General features: G+C 43.4%; 1 protein-coding gene across 4 annotated transcripts in view; it reads right to left on the bottom strand.

Moving 5' to 3' along the window:
• RAPGEF5 (Rap guanine nucleotide exchange factor 5) overlaps nucleotides 1-24186 on the bottom strand; it is a 382012-nt gene that overhangs the window by 145169 nt on the left and 212657 nt on the right. For all 4 annotated transcript variants that reach the window (XM_040352795.1, XM_040352797.1, XM_040352796.1 and 1 more), the window contains one exon: nucleotides 17668-17741. In XM_040352795.1, coding sequence (XP_040208729.1) covers nucleotides 17668-17741 — 74 coding nt within the window. The remainder of the gene's footprint in view (nucleotides 1-17667; nucleotides 17742-24186) is intronic.

Below are 24186 nucleotides of genomic sequence, written 5' to 3'. Positions count from 1 at the left end.
AGAACAGATAACCATCTCTACTTCATTGCAGCATGAATTCACCTTCATAATAGACATTCGGTGTCTCCTGAGGGCATGCATGGTGCACAGAAATACTGAGATGTATTCTCAGAGATTTACAATAGGCAGAACACAATACCAGTCTGCCATGTTCTATTTTTATAAACTAAACGATATATCTTACCCAGTTCCTAAAAAAAACGATATTGCAATGATATGCCCAAACTATTTATACATATAAACATTAGGCAGGCAATGCTGTAAAAAGGTGCAAAAGCTACCTAAAAAAACAGATTCAACAATCATTTGATGAAAATTTAGTAGTTCTACATTATGAGAGCTGCCTGTAACTCAAGGTTTTAATGCCATTGGATCAGTTGGACAGCTAGTCAACTAGCATTTTCATAGGGAGGACAGCAATGGAAGTCTACATACTTTCCTAACTGACAGGAGGACCTGATCAATGTGAAAGGGGCTTAAGATTTGATTTATTCTTTACAATCAAATACACTTTTGCACACTGATACTGACTAGAATTTCAGTATTTCTTCTTCCTCATCTTCTGTCCCTCATGTAGCGAGCGTGACCCCAGTGCTGACAGAGGAGAGGTGGTTGTTATGCAGGTGCCCAATGTCCTCCTTATCAACCAGTGACGTCAGTGGTTGATAGAACCCTGGTGGCTGGCCTGCATAGTGCTCAAGGCTGCAATGTTGCACAATGAAAACCTGTGGCTTTCTATAACAAAAAAAGCAGGTTTGATCCACCTGTTTGCTTGTTTACAGTTTTGGGGTAATTTGGAGCATTTTAAGGCCTTGTAAACACGACCGAGTTTCTCGGCAAAAACCATCAAGAAACTTGCTGTTTTTTTTGCCGAGGAAACCGGTCGTGTGTACACTTTGACGAGGAAACTGTCGAGGATCTCGTCGACTAAAAAAGAGAGCATGTCTTCTTTTTCCTCGACGGGAATGGGGAAATTTGGCTCACCGAGATCCTCGACAGCCTAACAAGGAACTCGAAGAGCAAAACGATGTGTTTCGCCCGTCGAGTTTCTCGGTCGTGTGTACGAGGCCTAAGGCATTTTGCCAAGGCACCCCTGAAGAACCCAGAATGAACCCTGGTTGAAAAGGGCTGACATAAACATGCAGAGCTCAGGCTGGCTACAGCCTACCTGCCAACAATACATTTAGACTAGAGACACTTCAGCTTATACCAAGGTTCCTATACTTATTCTGGGCTCTATCATTCTAATGTCTCTACTGTGGTTATATAGATACACACAGCAAGGACAATTTGGGTGGACGCTGAATAATTAACCTGAGTGTTTTTTTATTGCAAAAAGAAACCAGAGTACCTGGAAATAACCCATGTAAACAGTGGTAGAACCCCATGCTGATAGTATCCCTGTTGGGATCAGACCCTAGCACAGCAAAGCGACAATGTTCAATGCTTAAGCACTGTACCAAAACTTTCTTTCCTCCCTAAAGTAAATTTCACTGTATTTTGTTAATATATTTGTTGTAGCTGAACAAATCATTATCCCAATATGAGAGATGTCCCTTACTGCTGCCAATTAGCAGCTCATATGTACAAAGCTGAGATCTGTCAATATAGGGGTCAGCTTTAGGTGGTGCGAGAGGCAATACTGATTTACATTATACAGTGATTTCAATCGAATAACAGCCAACTGAGAGACTTATTCTGCCACCATAAGAAAGAGCTTTATTAATCCAATATAAAAGCAATTCAGATCTTTATTCTCTCTACATCCAAAGAAAATGTGCACTGTTCAGGCCCTGTATGCATGTGCAATGCTTGAGTGTGTTTCGGGGTGGTGTACATTTCCAGTGTAAATGATTGCATAGTGAAAAAGGTCAGCAAGTACAGCAGGATGCGAAGTCCAGGGACTAAAGGAAATATCCACAGCCAGGATACACTTACTGAACAAACACTATTTATGGTGAAGCACTGCACAGGAAATACTTTTTCGTACAGAGTCATATTAAAGACGACCATGACTTTAGGATTAGGAAAGAAATACACTGACTGAAAAAAATTATGTAGTTGGCATTTCTACTCTCTTACCTCGCAACTTTCTGTATTTAGACAGCTCTTTAGGAGCTCTTCTTTGTAAATAAAATAGTTAAAATATAGAAGGAAAAAGAAGACAAGATTTACTGTAAAAGCAATTGAACATGAAAGGGGTACCTTGACCCAGAAAAACTGGCTATCATTGTTGAAGCACAGTTATTAACCTCCAACTCCCCTAGTTGGCAACAAATCAATAAATAATCGATTTACCCAATCACACTCTCACTGGGCATAACCTCACCTGAATATTAGCAGTGTTTGGCAGAAAAGGGGACTGACTAGTGGAATATATATTTATTAGTATTATTTTACAGGATTTACGGTATATAGCGCCAACTGTTTGCACATCACTTTACAACATGGATGAAGGTGAAAGAATACTTTGGTTTGTCTGTGGCTTTATAACAAATATTAAAGCAGCACAAAGGGCAATGATGAGTGCAAATGCGTGATGACCCATAGTTGCTAATCAGCTTTCACTTTCAGCCAGGTTAAAAAACAGAATATTCATAGGGGTGCTAGTTGTGATTGAATACTTTGCTTTGAAAACTATGCAGTCCGTATTTACAAAGTATATACATCTTTGAAAACAATGTAATTTAGGAACTTCTCTTTTAACCTAATTGTATTTGATAAAAAAAAAAAAAAAAAAGAAACACACACATACAATACCATAATTCTCCTCTGCAGTATTCTGGGTAAGGCGATTTTCCTGGACCAAAGATTTTATGCTTATTTCACTCACATTTTTATAGTCAGCACATTCTATAATTTGCTTCCAGTATATGCTGCATAATTTATGCTTATGCTAATAAAAACAGCACATTTTCTTCACCAATGTATACTACAAAAAAATAAGCTAATCAAATGAATTGGGGGAAGTATTTACTTTTCATTTTCAAATAGGCCTATATGCTATAGACTTCCTATAATGAGGTCTTTAGGTTAAAAAGAATAATTTCTTAAAGACAATGATAATTAAAAGACCCTCTATACAGTTGTGAAGGTCAATCACTTCTCCAAATTTGTAAGTAAATACAGACGATTATGATATACAGACACACGCTGTTCTGTAGTAGCCTGGCTGCAGTTTTACCTCTGGGCGCCAGTTAAAAGCAGTTGCACAGGTTGCAATCACAGATTGACCAGAAAGTGTGCAGTAAGTCAATTATTAGAATTCAGTTGCTGATTTCTCAAAACTCAAGGTACACTGAAGGAAAGTGGGATGACATACGGTATCTTTAACAGTCATGTTTTCTGATATGTAGACTGAGCAAAGAGAGTGACTGTACGATGCCCACATATACTAATAGGGCTCTAGCACACTGCAGCTAAAAAAAAAAAAAAAAAAGCTTTTACAGGCATTTGAGCTTTTATTTCTGCTTGAAGAAACTTGTACTTTTCTGGGATATTTTTCACATTTTTATTGAGCTTCTTTGAGCTTATTTGAGCATAAGCATTTTTTTTCACAGACCCTCCCCTCAGCTATTTTTCCAAATTGTTTGTGTTTTCAAACTTCTTTGAGCGTTTTCATGCTTTTTTTCTGCCTGTAAGAGCATATGCCTGTAAACTCCTGAAAAAGCCATAGTGTGCATGGATACAAAATGGGGGAAAGAATTGGGACTTTAGGTGAGGCAAAAGACCTGGAACTTGGTAAAAATGTTAGCATGGTCAGATTCTAGAGCACATTACATAAATATCAACATGTGTGGTAATAATTTAATTTATATATACATAGCACATAGTAATTCATATCAACATGTACAGTATTAACCTCATACATTTGCATCATAAAACCACATTGGGGTTCATGTATATACCCACAACTAGGCAGCATATTATAATGTTCAATAAAAGCATATTAATCGGATATGTATAGAATTGGTGAAAATAATAAAACTGATCATGGTAAGGTCTAGGTAAAAAAAAATAGGATCTTATTGAAAGGCACATAAACTGCATCCTAAATATGCCTGATGTGTTTCGTGAATAATCACTTCCTCGGGGGTGGATGCATGAGGATAGCTGCAAAAAACAGATGTCAGTGTAGGCTGGTGTTTAACTAAAATAAACATATCAGAATCTGTCCTAAAGTACCACATATTATTGAATTCTAGCTTTATGTGAGTATTCAGGATTGGCAATCCTGTTTGTTTCTGATACGTTTAGTTTAACACCAGACTACACAGTTTTTTGCAGATATCCTCATTCATCTGCACATGTTGATATTGATGTAATGTGCTCTATAATTTGACCATGCTAATAAAACATGCTAACATTTTTACAAAGTTCCAGGTCTTTTGCCTCACTTAAAGTCCCAATCCCCCCCCCCCCCCCCTTTGTAACTATGTATAGGGATGGAGGCACATTGAATTATGTGCTTCATTTAAAGTCCCAAAACCCCCCTTCTTTGTTTCAAAAGTGTGCATGGACACAGTGAGGTCGATTTACTAAACCCGGAGAACTCAGAATCTGCTGCAGCTGTGCATTATAGTCAGCTTGTAAAGTTATGCTGGCCATACACGGGGCAAATTTCAAAAGAACTTTCTTTTGAAAATCAGAAAATGTGTGCATTTTGTCATCCGATGATGCCACCATTGATTTCGAAAATCGACCAACCAAACCTTCAATTTCACCTCATGCTCCTACAGAAAAGAATTCTCGTGTCTAGGGCCTCGTACACACGGCCGAGGAACTCGACGGGCGAAACACATCGTTTTGCTCGTCGAGTTCCTTGTGAGGCTGTCGAGGAACTCGGCGAGCCAATTTTCTCCATTCCCGTCGAGGAAAAAGAGAACATGCTCTCTTTTTGGCTCGACGAGTTCCTCGACAGTTTCCTCGTCGAAGAATATACACACGACCGGTTTCCTCGGCAAAAAAAAAAAAACAGCAAGTTTCTTGCTGGCTTTTGCCGAGAAACTCGGTCGTGTGTACGAGGCCTGAGAATCTTCTTTTCTTTCCGGGAATTTTCTTTTCTTGCACATGCGCATTTCTTTTTAGATTACATTTCTCGCACGATTCTCTCATCACTGATTAGAAAATCGTTTGTTTTCTTCAAAAAAATTCCAACACGTCCGATTATTAAAACTCAATGGCCGTCCGAAAATATGCTGTTAAAGTAGCCCACTAATGTTGCAAAATATGAATGAAAATTCTTAGATAAGATTTTGAAAGAAAGTTCTTTCGAAAGACGTCACAGTCCCATCATGCTCCGGGCGGTGACGTCGTAAGAGGCAGGGTCACCGGGTGAAATCACCCAGTGACCACGCTCCATGCCTATATAAATCGTTGCGGACCGCGCACACGGCATTACAGCAGGAGAGATTGTCGAGTCAACATCAGAAGAGAAGAGGGAAGAAGACGGGGAAGACCGGGCCGCCGCTAGTAAAAGAGCTGGAAGAAGATAGCGGAGCCCGGCAAAAGGCAGAAAGCAACGGAGAGCGCGGAGAAGGCACTGGATATATGGAGAAGACGCCGGAGAGAGCGGAGAAGTCGGAAGAAGACCCCCGGAGTCGGAAGAAGATCCCCCGGAGCTGCCTAATTACTTTAAAACCTGTGTAGTGTTTGTTTTTACTGACACTTTTTCCCCCCAGTTGAATGGGTAGGGGTACGATGTACCCCATACTCATTCACATAGGGTGGGGGGGACGGGATCTGGGGGCTGCCAGATTCCGATAAGCCCCCCGATCGCAGACCCTGACAACCAACGGCCAGGGTTGTCGGGAAGAGGCCCTTGTCCTCAACAACATTGGGACAAGGTGCTTTGGGTGGGGGGGGGGCGCAGTGCCCCACTGCCCCAAACCCCCCATGTTGAGGGCATGTGGCCTGGTATGGTCTAGGAAGGGGGGGGCGCTCGCTCGCCCCCTTTCCTGACCTGCCGGGCTGCATGATCGGATAAGGGTCTGGTATGGATCCTGGCGGAACCCCCACGCCGTTTTTGTTTTAGTGTGGTGGATTCCCCCTAAGATCCGAAGGGTCTGGTATCATCCTGGGGGGGGAACCTCGTGCAATTTTTTTTTACATTTTCGCAGGGTTCCCCTTCAAGATTCCCCACACATCAGTCGCCCCGCAAGTTGGATCATCTTGATCCGACTTCTGGTGCGACCTCTATTCAAATCAATGGGCTCCCATAGGGAACCATTGATTCTGAATAGAGAAAGAAACACCGGACAAGGCTTAACACAGCGTTAAGCCTTGTTAAATCGCGTTTAACACCCTTTGCCGGCGTCTGACATCTTTACAGCTCTAACGCTGGAGCTTCAGAATGCACTGGTCCTGGTTTTTTTTTGCAGCTCAAAAACAGCTCAGCCATTTACAGCTCAAAAACGTCATGGTGGGCATGAGGCCATAGGCTAACACGGCAAGACGTTTTTAAGCTGCAAAAACCGCTCATAAAAGTGGCTGTAAAAACGTCTGTGGGCATGAGGCCTACAACAAATCCAAGAAAACCAATTCCCCAAAACAAACACTTTATTATAGAACTGCAAAGCCCCTAAAACAATAATAAAAATATATTTGTTGTAGTTTGATGGTACTGGAGAACTTTTTATAGAATTTGTAGGTCATTTTGCTTTACAGGGATGCAGCAGCTATGCCTGTGCAGCCGTGGCATCCCATATGACATAAATGGGACTGCCTTACGGGGATGCATAAGACCTGTGCATTCCTGTGCGGGTAAACATGGTCCTCCATGGGCATCCACTTTAGTATGCCACATGTGAACTATGCTTTAGTACTAATTTAGCAGGAATTTTGTAAGTTACGTTGGGTTTATGTGCAATATTAATGATTTTAGTGTATTTTAAGTGAAAATAGTGATATGATGAACATTTGCACAATTATTTCGGGGGCAAAAAAAAAAAGGATTTTTGTACTCACCGTAAAATCCATTTCTCTGAGTTCATAGACGGACACAGCCTTCATTGACCTTAGGGTTATGCTTCTTCCTACCAGGAGATTTAGGCAGAATTCTACAGCACTTAAGGTGTTAAAAACTTTCCTTCATGCCGCTCCTCCCAGGGGGCGTGGCTCCCCCAGGCATAACCCACACCCTGCTTTAGCAGCCTCAGTTCGTAACAAGCAGTACAAACAAAGGAGGGGTGGGTGCTGTGTCCGTCTATGAACTCAGAGAAATGGATTTTACGGTGAGTACAAAAATCCTTTTTTCTCTTTCGTTCATAGACGGACACAGCCTTCATTGACCTTAGGGACGTCCCCAAGCAGTGTCAAAAAATTAGAGGGGTGGGAAAAATAACACAGCAAAAACAGGTTACACCCCAAACAAAAACCGGAGTTACTCAACGGAGGAACTCCAACCGTAAACTGCCGCCTGTAACACCCTGCGGCCGAAGAAGGCATCAGAAGATGCACTCACATCCACCATATAAAACTTTGAAAAAGTGTGGACCGACGACCACACCTGTAACACAGAGGCTTGGTGTCGGAAAGCCCAAGAGGCCCCGATCGCCCTGGTCGAATGCGCCATGACCCGAAAGGGGGGCGCCCGCCCTTCAGGGCATAGGCCTGAAGCACAACCTGTCGGATCCACCTGGAAATGGTGGCAGACGAGACTGCCAGGCCCTTACTGGGACCGGACACAGACACGAACAGCGAGTCCGACTTCCGGAACGGAGCTGTCGCCGACAAGTAAACTCGAAGGGCCCGAACCACATCCAAAGAATGCAAAGTGGCCTCCTTCGGGTTCTTCGGCTGAGGACATAAGGATGGAAGAACAATGTCCACATCCAAGTGAAAAGCCGAAACGACCTTAGGGAGAAAAAACAGCTGCGGCCGCAGCACCACCTCATCCTTACGGATGACCAAGCAGGGAGCCTTGCAAGACAAGGCCGCCAGAACAGACAGACACCCGTCTGATCGAGGTAATTGCTACCAGAAATAAAATCACCGTTTGTGACAATAAACAAAAAACCTCCCGAATGTCCTCAAAGGGAGCATCCTGAAGCACTGAAAGGACTAAATTCAAGTCCCATGGGGGTAATGGAGGGCGCACCGGAGGGGCCACCTGCCAGACCCCCTGACCCAACGCACGCACCCAGGAGTGCGATGCCAAGGGTCGCTGCAAGTAAAAACAGCCAGAGCAGAAATCTGGCTTCTAACCGTACGTAAGGCGAGAGCCTGAACCACTCCCTGCTGCAAAGACAGCAGAATCCTGTACACAACGCATGTACGAGAGTGCCAGTTCATCTCCCCACACACAGAGAAGTAGGCCTTCCATGTATGAGGAAAAAACCTACGTGAGGTAGCCTTCCGTGCAGGCAGCACGGTAGAGACCACCAAGCCCAATAGGCCTTGGTCCTTAAGCCCCTGGCTCTCAACAGCCACGCCGCTAAGGCCGGTGGCTGTGAAACAGGGTGGAAGATCGGACCCTGTAACAGAAAATCAATTCCCAGGGGAAGACGCTAGGGGGCGTCTGCCAGCAGACGCACCTGGTCCGCGTACCAGAAGCGACGCGGCCAATCTGGGGCAATCAGGACCGATAGAATCCCTACAGCTTCTACTCTGCGCAGCAGGCGAGGAAGAAGCTTCCGAGGAGGGAAGGTGTAAAGTAGGCGACAGCGACCCCAAGGAGCCACCAACGCGTCCGCCCACGGGTCCTTAAAACTGGCCACGAACCATGGCACCTACCGATAGAGACGGGACGCTAGAAGGTCCACGTCCGGAGTGCCCCACTTTCGGCACAGACCCCGAAACACCTGCGGGTGGAGAGACCACTCTCCTTGGCCCAGTGCAGTGCGACTTAGGTAGTCGGCTAGCCAATTCCGTATTCCCGGAATGTACCCAGCCGATAGAGCCGGAACGGACCCTTCGGCCCACCGAAAGGATGCGCGCGACCCCCGTCGCTGCAACAGAACTCCGTGTGCCTCCCTGATGATCAACCTACGCCACAACCTACGCTACAAGTTTTTGACAAACTTTTTGCGGTGCATCCCATTCCTTGTATAACATATAGTCCAAATAAGGAACACAAGGAAACCCTTCAGCGGTGCGTGGTAGTCTGCTGGTACTGACACGGAGGTGTCTCCGCCACATCCTCAATTTTTAGAGTCTCACGCACCGCAGAAACAAGAGCTCCAACAAATTCTTGCCAGCAACTGACTGCAGCAGAGTCATCCTCACTATCCATAAGGGTTAAAACCCGCAGCCTCTGACATAACAGAACCAGAAAAAAACAGCGATTCTGTGTCATCCCCAGAAGCAGGCTTCAGGGAGGGGGCGCTTTTTTACCCCCCATCCGGGCACCAGCTGCTTCAAACCTGGCAAGAAACCCAGGACAGCCAACATAACAGATGTGGCAGGGGAAGGGGCATTAAGGGTTAACTCAGGCATAGCTTGAGTTCCATAGTGTCAGCGCTAAGTCACCCACCCTGCAAGGCAGGACAAAAAAAAAAACACTGGTCACCTCCTTGCTGCTATTGCAGAGAATGGGGGCCCCCGGTATTCACCACCCCACCCAGCTGCAGAGGGAGCTGAAAAACCTAAGGTGTGCTCTGATGTGCTGGCTGTGATGTGTCTTCACCTCATGGAAGATTCACAGCGTTTCACAGCACTAAAACTGTAACAGCACTAAAACTGTACAAGATACCAGAGGCTGTGCTGTGTCTGTCAGCGTTACCAAGGAGATTTCCAAGATGGCCACCATCTGAGGTAAAAATTACCTCATAGAACACAGCAGCACTGGCTGTGCTTTGTCTGTCACCTCAGGAAAGAATCACAGCGTTACCAAGGAGATTTCCAAGATGGCCGCTGTCTGAGGTAAAAAATCAACTCATAGAACACAGCAGCACACAGCAGCACCCCCCAGAGTAACATACACAGTCCCCCAACAACACACGGGCCCCGGTGGTAATAAAGAAAACCCAGGAGGCCCCCCTTCACAGCCACTACCCAGTCAGGGGAAGAAGGGAGAGGAAGGGGAGAGAGGAAAGCAGGGCGGACCCTCAGTCGACCTCCCCAGGGAAAACACCAGCCAGACCACTTACCTGAGTAAGGGGCCACTACTTACCCGTCCTGCGACTACCCGGCTGGAGGTATCCCAGACAGAACCAACGTCCGCTAAACGGCATGGCTGTTGGCCAGACACACTGTGACAAGGCCATAAAAGACCGGTCATAGAACCGAAGTTCCCCGGCCGCCCCTGGAGCAATGGGGCCTGTCGTGGACGTCCCAAAGCTGAGCTGAGGGCCGGCACACGCTCGAAGGCCGAACATGGGGGGACTACAAGGGTCGAGGACCCAGCCTGTCACCCAGTCGGCTGTTGATAGAAGAATCGCAGGATTCAAAATGCAGGAATAAAACAATAAAAAAGCGAGAAAAATCGCCAGAAAAAAACTCCAGAGTCCAGGAACTCCAGAGAGAGACTTGACCTCCTGTCGTTAGGCAGAAAACAAACTGAGGCTGCTAAAGCAGGGTGTGGGTTATGCCTGGGGGAGCCACGCCCCCTGGGAGGAGCGGCATGAAGGAAAGTTTTTAACACCTTAAGTGCTGTAGAATTCTGCCTAAATCTCCTGGTAGGAAGAAGCATAACCCTAAGGTCAATGAAGGCTGTGTCCGTCTATGAACGAAACAGAAAAATCAGTAGCACTTTTTTTTTTATTCTACAGGTCATGTGCTTTTAGAAAATGTCTAGTTTGAGGGGTCTTTTCAAATTCTGACAGCTGTAAGTGAAAAATTAAAACCTCCAGATTTTTAAAGAAATTTTTGGGTACGTACGATTTTCACCATTTTGCAAAAAGGTGCAATTTAAGAATTATAAATATTTGTTAATTTATTAACTCCATACAGGTTAAGCTTTTATATTTAGTAGGGAATTGGCAATAAATTTTTAAAATTTGCTGTGTTTTTATCTGCCAATAATGGTGTTAGTGTATTTTTTGCGAATATATTAGTTTGATAAACATTTGCACAAATACCGTGGGGTATAAAAATTAGTAGCACCTTATTTTTATTCTAGAGGCCATATTCTTTCAGAAAATATACAGTTTTGGGGGTCTTTCACAAATTCTGAAAGCTGTAAGGGGAAAAGTTAAAACCTTCCGATTTTTGCGTACGTTCGATTTTCACTATTTTGCAAAAAGGCGCAAAGTAAAAATGTTAACTTTTTGCTGTTTATTAACTTCATACAGGTTAAGCTTTTATATTTAGTAGGGTTTTGGCAGGAATTTTGTACAATTAGCTGTGTTTTTATCTGCTAATAATGGTTTTAGTGTATTTTTTGCCAATATATTGGTTCAATAAACGCAAATACCGCTGGGTATAAAAAAACGGTAGCACTTTTTTTATTGTAGAGGTCATATGCTTTCAGAAAATATATGGTTTTGGGGTCTTTCACGAATTCTGAAATCTGTAAGGGAAAAACTAAAACCTTCAGATATTTTGAGCAGTTTGGATATTTACACTTTTGTGTCTGTTCAATTTTCACCATTTCGCAAAAAGGCGCAATTTAAAAGTTACAAATATTTGTTATTTATTAACTCAATACAGGTTAAGCTTTTATATTTAGTAGGAATTTGTAAAATCTGCAGTGTTTTTATCTGCTAATATTGGTTTAAGTGTATTTTTTTCGACACGTGTGTACTAGGCTTTACTGACCTGGAGCACAAACACAAACATTCTTTAGGTCACTGAATACAAAAAGCATTAAACCAAGAGGGTCAGCATTCCTCATATAATATTATGATATAATTTTCATATTCCTAGTACTCCACTTATAGGCTATATATTGTGATTCTTACACAATAAATAACATGAACTTCTCTCTATTTTACTTCCAAAAACTGCAAAAGATATTCCTTCTGGTAAAGACAATTTTTGGACCAATAATCATGAGTAGCTAAGGTCCTGCACAGGGGGCACTAGTCTGTAGTTCAGAACAGCCATGCTATAATTCACCAATTATCACTTCCACAATTTTCACTGTGTAGTAGTCACATGTAAACATTATCATGGGAACAAACCAGGGCTGATGTTGATAGATGACCCTAAAGTATCAGACATACAAACTGAATAATCTGCGTGCCTCATGTGACACCCATTCAGGTCAAATCCTGTTACTTTATCAGGTAATGTCACCCAAGTATTGATTTACCATCAACCCTCCCTCTACTGTTATATACAGTCTCAAACATTGACGTATCTACTGGGGTATACCACTTGTAGCCAAGAAACAGACTTAATTATTGTACATTTAACACTGTAATAATATAAAATGACTCAATCAGCTTAATTCTTAATTCTGAAAGTGAGCATATACACATGTAAGTACACAGCAACATGAATAGAACTGCATTAGTGGTAATTGTATACAGAAAATGTTAGTATTGGTTTAAAAAATCACTGAAAGCAGCGGATCAGCAGGGCATGGTGGATGATGGATGATAGCGATTGTGTTTATTATCTGTAATACAACATGAAATGAGTTTTTTTCTGGAACGCACAGAGGACAAGAGGTATGGCCAGTGCTCGGTGTAAAAAGACAGATCATTCAATGGATATCCACAATCCCAGGGGAAACACCCAGTGCTCTGTCATGAGTGAATTACAGAGCCAACAGGAGAGGGAAATGACAATTACATGGGGCAAATGGATAAAGCTGCAAACACAAACCGCTAGATATTACGCATAAATTGAATTTTCATGTAAAACATCATTGATTTACTTGTGCCCTATACAGTATAATAAAAAGCTGTCAATACGTGACAGAAGAGAAATAGGGATAGTGTAATACTACTTTTTCATGCTTATTTTTTTGACATATTTGTTCTAAAATAGGCTGCTAGCAAGCACTACAAACTATATAAATATATATCCTGCTATACTACAGCAAAAAAAAATAAAAAATATTTTTTTTTGAGAACTCCTTCACACCATAATATGTCGATCTAGATGCTTTTCTGGCATGTGCACTATTTACGTGTTTTCAATGCATTCCAGTATATTTTTCTTCTCTTTTTTACCAAAGTTTCCTGTTTGTCTTTTATGTGTTCTGGTGCGTTTTTGAAGCGCTATGGTGTGTCTTGATGCGTTTTGGCACAGATGTGTGCCATGAAGAAAAATGCAGCATATTCTACTTTTGTTGACTGAACAGAATGCTCTGCACTGGTGTGAACTATGCCAATTTTAACTACTGTGGTAATGAATGTAAAGTGTGCTGTCAAAAATAAGTGCATACGCTTATATACAAGTTCAAGGTGTGTATGAACAATTAATATAAAATAACAAAAAATGTAAACAAACCAGTGAAACAAAGTCTGAAAAAAAAGAGTCTTGAAGTAAATAAAAAATATACACTAGTGCAAAGAACCTCTATTGATGGGTTCAAAATAGTAGTTTAAAAAACAACCTTAATACCAAAAACACGTGTGTAAAAAGAATTAGTCCATTTGTGAATCATCTATTAGTCCAAATGACTGTGTCCATTCAAAACAATACATGGGTAAAGATTCGGTGCAAACTTATCCAAAGATGCTTCACCACCGTGCTAAGGAATAAATGTTAGCACTGGTTTTTGTATTAATTGTTTATACACACCTGAAACTTGTATATAAGCTTACGCACTTATTTTTGACAGCGTACTTTACATTCATTACCACATTTATTGCATCCCACCCATGGGCGTAGCATAAGGGGTTGCAGGGGTCACAATCGCAACCCAGCCCCTAGCTCCAGGGGGCCCCTGAAGCCTCCCTGTCATATTATCATATCCTCCACAAAGTCCAGCTCCGATCTGCCCTAGGGCCCCACAGCCAGGCTCCAGTACCGGGCTTCCACTTTGCCTTTCACAGTTCACACCCCTCCATACGCATTGGCAGGGGAGAAGCTGTGAGACATTTTCTGAATGTAGAGGAGCACGGGGTGAGAACAGCCCAGGATGGGGAAGTGTCTGTGCTGTGTGCATGGAATGGTAACCGACCTCAGCGAGTTACGAGGAGGAGAGTGCTGTCCTGTAGCCACGATTGGACCGACGACACTAGTGAGGTAAGACACTGCTCAGAGTCTCCTAGTCATTAGCTGGGATTCTCTGTACCCTCCCACCCAAGGATGTCCACTTACCCCACTTCCCTGGGGAAAAGACACAAACCTCCGGGAGGTGACTTTCCCCCAACACCTGCCAACACTGACAGAGAAACCTTTAGAAATTGCCAAAACAAATCCTTTAAAACCTCCTGAGGAGCCCCTGAGGGGCTGCAGGCTCCAGATGTTGTGCTTTTCCCGCCCAGATCCAAGTTGTGCCCCCCCACAAAGCCCCCTGACCACCCCCCTATGCCCTGGATGCTATGCCCGGCTGATGAGCTCCTTTCCCATTACGGCACTCTATACTGCTCCTCCCCTGCAGTGCTGAAATCACATTCCTTTACAACAAAACCAGTTAGCCACAATCTGTATAAGGTGGATCTGCCTAATGCAACTACACTGTTATTTGGACCAGAGAATTTCACTGGTCAAAACAGCAACATAAAAGCCAGATACAACCTGTGAAGGCTGACAGACTGCGTGTGAAGAAATGTGATTTTAGCCCTGTGTAGTGTGTGGGGGAGGAGCTGTATACAGTGCAGGGATGGGAAAGGAGCTCTGCCAAGTGACCTGTCAGGGGTCCCTGTCCTCTGATTCTCCAGTGGTGATCCCTGTCCTCTGATGTAAGGAGGAACTCTGGGAACTCAAAACTCTTAAGCCACTTTGAGTATCTTGGCGTGCGGTGGGTGTATCTGCACGCATAGTGAAAGTGGTGGGAGGTAGTGGGGGGGGGGGGGGCCAGGTCAACTTTTGCATCGGGGCCCACAAGCTTCAAGCTACGCCTCTGATCCCACCAATCCAAGGATTTTTCAGTGCAGCAGTCTTTCACTATATTGGCCTTTTTTAATTGTATAATATTAATTACTGTCCATGTCCATGCATTTTTGATGCAGATTAAAACCCGCACTGGACTGCAAATGGTGTGAACCCACCCTTAACACCGTCCTAAAGAAGATTGTACATGTGTAGGAGATATTATAAACAGTGGTTGCATGCTTTCTGTGTGTATGTCAGCACAGGGAATCCCAGGGCAACAGCTCAGTTGTAGCCAAAATTCCCTTCATTCCTCCATAACTTTCGCACTTTTAGCTCTGATGTAGAGAACTACACACATGAAGGTGCTATATACAACCACAGGAAAAAGTATAAATAAAAATGCAAAAAGTGCATCACCAAGTACTTGATTTATTTTATCTTCTCAGGCTTTTTTTCCACTTGTTGTTCCTGCCAGGAACACACTTTCTGTCCTATGCTGACAACGTTCACTCCCTGCACAGATTGTGAACCTAAAGCAGGACAGCAGAACATCGCTACTTAGGGTCCATTCACAGCAGGTGTAGTGTGCCTGTATTGAGTGGCTATTCCAGGGCAGTCCCACCACGCGACAAGTCAAAATGCTTTCACACAAGCAGAAAATTAAATATCTGGGGGGTGTTTTGTACACCATCTGGTTACTTTATGCCTCCAGGTTGCCATATTGCATTGCATTTTAGAGAAAATGAAAGTGCTGCAGATTATATTGAAAAGGAAAGGATTTTTTTAATAATATTTAATTACAATATGACTTGTGTCACAATTGTATATGCAGTATCATTTTTACTTTTTTTTTCTGCAACATTTTTATCCCATGAAAGTGGAGTTACCCATTAAACACACTTTAAGCCAGGTCAGTTTTACTCTAAAAGAAAATGTCAGGAAACATAAGTCAGCTGTCAATACTGACTGTATTTATGTGGGCTGCAGGTCTGAATTAAAAAAATATACAGTAAGGGAATTCAGATTTCTCAGACTTTATTGCCTGAATGATTCATCCCTGTCAGTGATTTATGCTGGCCACACATTGGGGTTGATTTAACCACTTGCATACTGGGCACTTTTACCCCCTTCCTGCCCAGGCCAATTTTCATCTTTCAGCACTGTCACACTCTAAAGGACAATTGCGTAGTCGTGCTACACTGTACCCATATGACATTTTTATCATTTTATTTACACAAATAGAGCTTTCTTTTGGTGGTATTTAATCACCACTGGGTTTAAAATGTTTTGCTAAACAAACCAAAAAAAGACCAAAAATCTTGAATACAAATATTATTTTCCATAGTTTGTTATAAAATTTTCCAAACAGGTAATTTTTCTCCTTCACCGATTTGCGCTGATGAGGCCACACTGATGGACACTGGTAGGCTGCACTGATGGGCACTCATAGGCTGCACTCATGCACACAGAAAAGGCGGCTCTGTGCAGCATCGTTGAGGCTGCACTGATTTACAGCACTGATGGGGGATTGATAGGTAGCACTGATGGGCACTGATAGGCAATGGTAGGCAGCACTGATAGGTGACACTGATGAGGAGGCACTGATTGGCAGCACTGGTATGTACTGGTTGGCAGCACTGGTGGGCACTGTTGGGACTGCGCTGATAATCTGATTGTCAGTGTAGATGTCCTTTTCACATAAGCCGGTTATTGGCTTGCCTCTCCTCTCCCTGTCAGCATGAGGAAAGGAATGCCGATAACCGTTTTTGAATCGTGATCAGCTGTCATTGGACACAGCCGATCACGTCGTAAAGGGTCGATATTGGCCCTTTACCCAGATCTGTGATCAGCTTGCTCAGTTAAGCTTTGACAAAAAAAAAAAAAAAATCGGAATCTGATTGGTTTCTACACAGAGCTTCACCAGATTTTGTACTCTCCAATTTTGGTAAATCAACCCCACTAATCTAAAGGGACCCGGCAAATTTCGATCAGTTCTGCCGCCAGAAATGTAATGCAATGTCCCGATGGGAGGGAAGATTCCCCCATCCACCTTGTTCGCGTAGATGGAGTAATCTGTTATTTTTTTTCCTTCAGCCTGCTGGCAATGAATGGCAATAGCTGTGCTCTTTAACTACATAATTAAACAGTTACTAAATTAACATTTGACTTTGAAACTGACATTGCAGTAACTTGGGCACGACTTCCATACTACATCTTTAACAGAAGTCAATGCAAGTCGTACCAAAAGTAATGCAGGAACCATTTTCTAAGTCGGAGCGATTAGAATGGTTCGATTGCACTTAATGGGCCGTGACTTGTCATGTAAAAGGTCGCACCAGTGTGAACTAGGCCTAAGGCCTCATGCATACAGGACGTCTGCTTGTCTTTTATGAACAACTTTTCTCCAGGCAGGAGAAAAGCTACTTTAAATTTGCAATAAAAGCCACATATTGAACATGCGAATATGTGCATTCATGTGTAAATGCTTTCTATTGGGGAGAATATTAATATATTCTGGCCAATACAATATTGGCCATTAGAATGCACCAACGCTGAGCGTTTTTGCGCATTCTGTGTTTTTTCTGCTTAAAAATGCTCCTATCCTGAACACACTGTTTTTTTTCTATCTGTTAACACTATGCTTATAGATGTACTGTGCATGGACACATTGGATAACTTTGAGGTTCTATACAGGCAAGAAAAAAAAAAAAAAAACAGGACACCTGTAATAGTGGCATTTTTTAATCCTTGTGTGCATAATCTCTCACTGTTTAATAAATTTGCATGTATTACCTCTGTGTCGGAGGTGTGCTCTGAATTCGTTGGGCTGGATTCATCTTGGCAGCTTAACTCCTCTTCATCGCTGACTGTAAAACAAACAAAAGGTAATTGCAAACAAAATTTCGAAAGAACAACAAAAAACTAAGCTTCTTTTGTGCTGTCTTAACCCTTAGGTCCCATTCACAAATTGGGCCACTAACAATCAGATTCAGGAGCCCCAGAAGGGGTTCCCGGTGTTTACCTGCGAGCAACAGCCCCATTGGAACCAATGGGAGGCTGAGGCCTCGTACACACGACCGGTTTCCTCGGCAGAATCCATCAAGAAACTTGGTGGGAGATTTTTTTTGCCGAGGAAACCGGTCGTGTGTACATTTTTCAGCGAGGAAACTGTGGAGGAACTCGACGAGCCAAAAAGAGACCATGTTCTCTTTTTCCTCGACGGGAATGGAGAAAATTGGTTCGTCGAGTTCCTCGACAAGCCCAACAAGAACTCGACGAGGAAACCGTTGTGTTTCGCCCGCCGCGTTCCTCAGTCGTGTGTACGAGGCCTGATAGTTCCTGAAGCCAATTGCATCCGCTCGCATTTATTGGCTCATGGAGAAACTGCCTGCGATGATCGGAACGTTTTGTATTTTGGGGGAATCCACAATGGGTCACCCGCATATAACCAGTAACGACTCCTTTTGGAAGTGTGAATGGGGCCTTAGGCCCGGTTGTACACTGGTCATTCAGTCCCTGTGCATGAGGTTGCAGTGTTTCCATGCTGTGCACTATTCAGCCCTGCTGCTGGCAGCCTGTAAAAGTCTATGAGAGGCTGCAAGCTGTTGTGGATTGGCACTGGTGGTACTAACTTTTGTGCAGTATGCACCCAGGAACAAAAAGCAATAAAGCAAGAAGTCTGGATGGTGCACCTGTGCCTTCTGCCCGCACAAAAATGCTGGAATCTCATCCCATTCACACTTCCAAGGCCTTAACAGTTTTACCCAACCCAACAATCAAAATATACTGCAGACTTTATACAACCACCAAAAATGTAAGTGTATGTGTAATTTATAGATGATGTTAATAAATACTGTTAACTTTCTGCACTTATCAGGCTTGGCTACATTAAAAAATTACTATGGATGACATTGCATCCCCTTTTAGTTGTTTATGCTTGTCATATGTAGAAGATGATTTATTCATTAAAATTAGTTAGAGAAGGGATATGCCTTCATGTGTGAACCAATGTGCAGAATCAGTCGTACACAAGGGTCACTGCAATCAAGGACCCCATCTAGTAGACTGTAGATGGTGGGGTCCTAGTTTGTCATGCGCTATGAACATCCACATAATGTTGCTTTTGTGTCTCCTGTTCATATAAGGTGTACTGCAGACTAAACATGCAAACATAAAAAAAAAAAAAAAATCTACTGTCTTACTAAGCAAAGAAAAGCATGCACCAAGCTTCAAGGTAAATTAAAAAGCCGTTTTTTCAGTGGGAATGCAGGAAAACACATCACACCTCTAGAACTGAATGTCTAATGGCAAGGGGTTCTGGGGTATTCTGGAGTGTCTATTGATGCTGACTGTTGACGAATCTATTGTCACTGGAGGGATCTATTGTTGCTGGTGGACGATCTATTGTTACTCTGCGATCAATGGTTGCTGAGAGGGATCTTCTGTGGAGGCAGGTGTCTACTGTTGCTGGCTGCTGGAGGTTCTATTGATGCTGGCTGCGAGGAGATCTATTGTTTGCTGGGGGATATAGTGTTGTGGGGAGTGTAATATTGCTTGGGAAGATCTATTGTTGCTGGGGGGGGAGTTGACTGTTGCCGGCTGCAGAAGATCTATTTTACTGCTTTTCTTGTCATCATTGACACATTCCATAAAAATTACTTAGCACTGCAAAATGATACTTGGTTCTGTATTCTCTAAAAGGGGGTGGTACTGAGAGGTGGGTGGGGGTGGAACCATGGTAAGGTGGTTGGAGGTGGGTAGGGGGAGGAGACAAAGGGATCTTGGAAGCTTGGATACCTTCACCTATTTACTGAGAAAAAAAGCCCTGATAAAAACTGTATATTATGCTTTTGTATGTAAAAGTCAGCATACATACAAGTATTTATCACTGGAGTCTACACCAGAGTCAAGCCTCTTGTACATCTAGATATGAGCACAAAGATTTGTCCATGTGCAGAACAATATCCCCAAATGTATAGTTGCATGATGCTTTTTACAAATTGAAGTTGAGCCTTGAACACTTGCTGCGAGTATATTCTTATATGGTTAAAACATACTAACAGTGCTTAGCTAGAACCAAAAACTACAGACAAAAATCTCATTTTTTAGGCCTGCCATGGCTTAGCTGGTGCATTGCAGAAACATAATACATTCTGTGAACATTTTCTTTTAAGCACAGCGCCAATGTGTTGCAGGTTTATATTTATATGGTATGTGGGTTTAAATATACTAAGACTGTTATGCCGCGTACACACCATCACTTTCTGCGATGAAAAAAAACGACGTTTTGAAAAACGTCAATTTAATTGACCGTGTGTGGGCAAAAACGTCATTTTATGTCTTCTGAAAAACGACCAAAAAAAAATTGAAGCATGCTTCAATTATATGTGTCGTTTTTGGCCGACGTCGCTTTCTGTGTTCTAAACATTGACCGTGTGTACGTAAAAACGTCGTTTTAACCACTTGCCGTCGCCGCACCGTCATAATACGTCCACAAGGTGGCTCTCCTAGGCGAGAGCACGTAATATGACGTCCTGCCTTTTAGCCGCCACTAGGGGCACACGCGATCGCTCGGTACAGAGCGGGGAACGGGAGCTGTGTGTGTAAACACACAGCTCTCGTTCCTGTCAGCAGGGGAAATGCTGATTTTCTGTTCATACAATGTATGAACCGTGGATCAGTGTTTCCCCTAGTGAGGCCACCCCCCCCCCCCCACAGTAAGAACACACCCAGGCATACTTAACCCCTTCCCCGCCCCCTAGTGTTAACCCCTTCACTGCCAGTGGCATTTTTATAGTAATCTAATGCATTTTTATAGCACTGATCGCTATAAAAATGCCAATGGTCCCAAAAATGTGTCAAAAATGTCCGAAGTGTCCGCCATAATGTCGCAATACCGAAAAAAAATCGCTGATCGCCGCCATTACTAGTAAAAAAAAATATTAATAAAAATGCCATAAAAATACCCCCCTATTTTGTAAACGCTATAACTTTTGCGCAAACCAATCAATAAACGCTTATTGCGATATTTGTAGAAGAATACGTATCGGCCTAAACTGAGGAAAAAAAATGTTTTTTTATATATTTTTGGGGGATATTTATTACAGCAAAAAGTAAAAAATATTCATTTTTTTCAAAATTGTCGTTCTATTTTTGTTTATAGCGCAAAAAATAAAAAACGCAGAGGTGATCAAATACCACCAAAAGAAAGCTCTATTTGTGGGAAAAAAAGGACGCCAATTTTGTTTGGGAGCCACGTCGCACGACCGCGCAATTGTCTGTTAAAGCGACGCAGTCCCGAATCGCAAAAAGTACTCTGGTCTTTGGGCAGCAATATGGTCCGGGGGGTAAGTGGTTAAGCACGCGCATGCTCAAGTAAAACGACTGTTCAGAATGGAATAAGCACATTCGTTAGGTCTTTTTCAGCTTATATACAAGAAAAGAAAGCGCTTCTTTAACCCCTGCTTTTAACTGCTACCCAAAAATGGACGTTTGTTGCGGCTGATCTTGTTACATAGTTATGACAAGCTTTTAAGTAGTTTCTTTCTTGTTTGATAATGTTTATGTATGTTTGTGTTCTGTTATTTAGTTGTATCTTCCATCTTCAAAATTTGAAATATATATATTGGGCAACCTTTTTTTTTTTTGATTTTTATTTTGTCACCAATTTTAGTGGAAATCTCTATTTTGTGTTGATTTGGGAGTGTGTGAAGTGGCTGCAACATGGCTAGAAAACGGTCGTCAAATCAGATCAGACTAAAAATTACGCCCTGAAGTACAGAATAGCCTCTGAAGAACGACCTGCTAAACAGCACCGTGCACACAAAAACGTAATGCCAAAACAAATACGTCCTTAGTACAAGCACTGTATCACAGATCCGACGACAAATACACAAACTGTACAACAGAAAACGAAATTTAAAGCACAAACACTGAAAATCACGAATCGTCTCTCACCAAACTTTTACTAACACGCAGCAACACTATATCAGCAAAAGAGTCCGTCTTCCGCATGGAAACGACCCTTTATAGTGACGTTGTGCGTGATTGACGGAACTGCGCTTTGCTAGAGCGTTGTGAAAAAGTGATGGTGTGTATGCTACGTCGTTGTTCAAATTGAAGTTTGAAAAATGTCGTTTTTTTCCATCACATAAACCGTCGCATTTTTTCATCGCAGAAAGTGATGGTGTGTACGCGGCATTAGCGCAGTACCAATGTGTGATCACATGAATGAATAAATCAGATCCATACTGTGTACACAATTTATAACGGGAGCTATATGGTAAGAGACTTTTTAAAGCCTTTAACCTGATTACTAAATCAGTAGAGCTGTACAAAGTGATTGTTCACCTACCTTATTAAAATAGGATAAAAAATTAAAATTCACCTTGCAAAGACTACCCAATCATATGCAAGGAAAAAATAGGATTTTTTGTACTCACCGTAAAATCCTTTTCTCTGAAGTCCATGGACGGACACAGCTCCTTAAATCTTGACAAGTGGGTTATGTTCCCTGTTTACAGGAGAGGACTAGGCAGAAACATGTTAAATAGTTAAATACATGTTACATTAACAGAGTTGAACAGCCCCGCCCAGGGGGCGGTCCCTCCAGACATAACCCTCCTCACTGCAGCTTGCAGCCTCAGTTCGTAACAAGCAGTACAAACCTAAAAAGGAGGGGTGGGAGCTGTGTCCGTCCATGGACTTCAGAGAAAAGGATTTTACGGTGAGTACAAAAAATCCTATTTTCTCTTATCGTCCATGGACGGACACAGCTCCTTAAATCTTGACAAGTGGGACGTCCCCAAGCAGTGTCAAAAAACGAGGGGTGGGAAATATATCAGTAAAAACAATTTTAACTTCACCCCAAAACAAGCAGAGCTCCTCAACGGAGGAGGTGCAACTTTAAACAGCCGCCGGCAAAAACTAGCGGCTGAAAAAAACATCATAAGATGCACTCACAGCAACCATGTAAATTCAGGAAAAAGCGTGAACGGACGAGCAAATCGCCGCCTCGCACACCTGTGAGACCGACGCATGATGTCGGGAAAAAAAAAAAAAAACCCAGGAAGGACCAATTGCCCTGGTCGAAAGTGCCGTGACCGGAAAGGGGGGCCCGCCCTTAGGAGCATAGGCCTGTATGACGGCCTGCCCGATCCACCGAGAAATGGTGGTCGACGAGACCGCCAGGCCCTTTTGTGGACCAGACACCGACACAAAAGAGAGTCAGAAGCTCCGAAATGGAGCCGTAGTAGGCTGGTATACCCGCAAAGCGCGTACCACGCCTAAAGTATGAAAGGCCAAAACCTCCTTCGGAAGAAGGGAAGGTCGCGGGCGCACCATCACCTAATCCTTATGGGGGATCAAGCATGGCGGCTTGCAAGACAAGACTGCCAACTCAGAAACCCCTCTAACAGAGGTAAAGGCCACTAAAGGGGCCACCTTCTGAGATAGTGTCAAGAGAAAATCTCTCTGATGTTTCCAAAAGGAAGGTTCCTGAAGAACCGAGAGCACCAGAGTCAAAACTCATGGGGGAAGAGATGGGCCAAGAGGGGAAAGTATATGACAAACCCCTTGCACACAAAAAAAAGGGGACCCACCAGGGAACGGGCCGCAAAAAGGCCACTAAAAGAACACAGCCAAGGCTGAAATCTGCCCCCAAACGGTGCTTTAAGCAATTTTTAGATCCAATCCAAGCTTTAAAAACAGCAGGACCCTGGACACCGAAAGTACGCCCGTGGACGTCACTCCATCCCTTCGCACCAAGAAAGGTGCGACGGTAGATCCTCCGGAAGAAGACTACGGTGCCCTGTTGAGATGACCGAGTCAGACAGACCCTGGTCACCTAAAGTCTGGCTTCCAATAACCATGTTAAGCAAGTCAGTGACTGTACAACAGGAGGAAGTATGGGACCTTGAGACAGGAACCTCCTGCCCTGGCAATCGCCAGGGTGCCTCCGCTACCAGGCGCCCGATATCAGCGTACCAAGGACGCCGAGATTAATCTGGAGCGATTAGAATCATCGGGATCTCCTCAGCATCCACTCTGTGGAGCGGCCGAGGAAGCAACTACCATGGAGGAATGGCAAAAAATCACCGATACAGACAACACAGGGCCACCAGCGCGACTGACGCGTCTGTACAAGATCACTAGACCTGGCCACTAACTGACACCCTTGCGGCGGAGACAAGCTGCCAGGAGATCCATGCCATGTGAGGCTCACCTCCTGCAAGGGAGCCAAAACACCCCAAGCACAAAGACCAGTCGCCCTGGTCCAGCATCTGGCGACTCCAGTAGTCTGCCTGCCGGCAT

The sequence above is a fragment of the Rana temporaria genome, chromosome 5 (genome assembly GCF_905171775.1).
Source record: "Rana temporaria chromosome 5, aRanTem1.1, whole genome shotgun sequence".
Classification (NCBI taxonomy): Eukaryota; Metazoa; Chordata; class Amphibia; order Anura; family Ranidae; genus Rana; species Rana temporaria.
The sequence above is the reverse complement of the archived record's forward strand: the minus strand, read 5'-3'. Positions and strand labels throughout refer to the sequence as shown.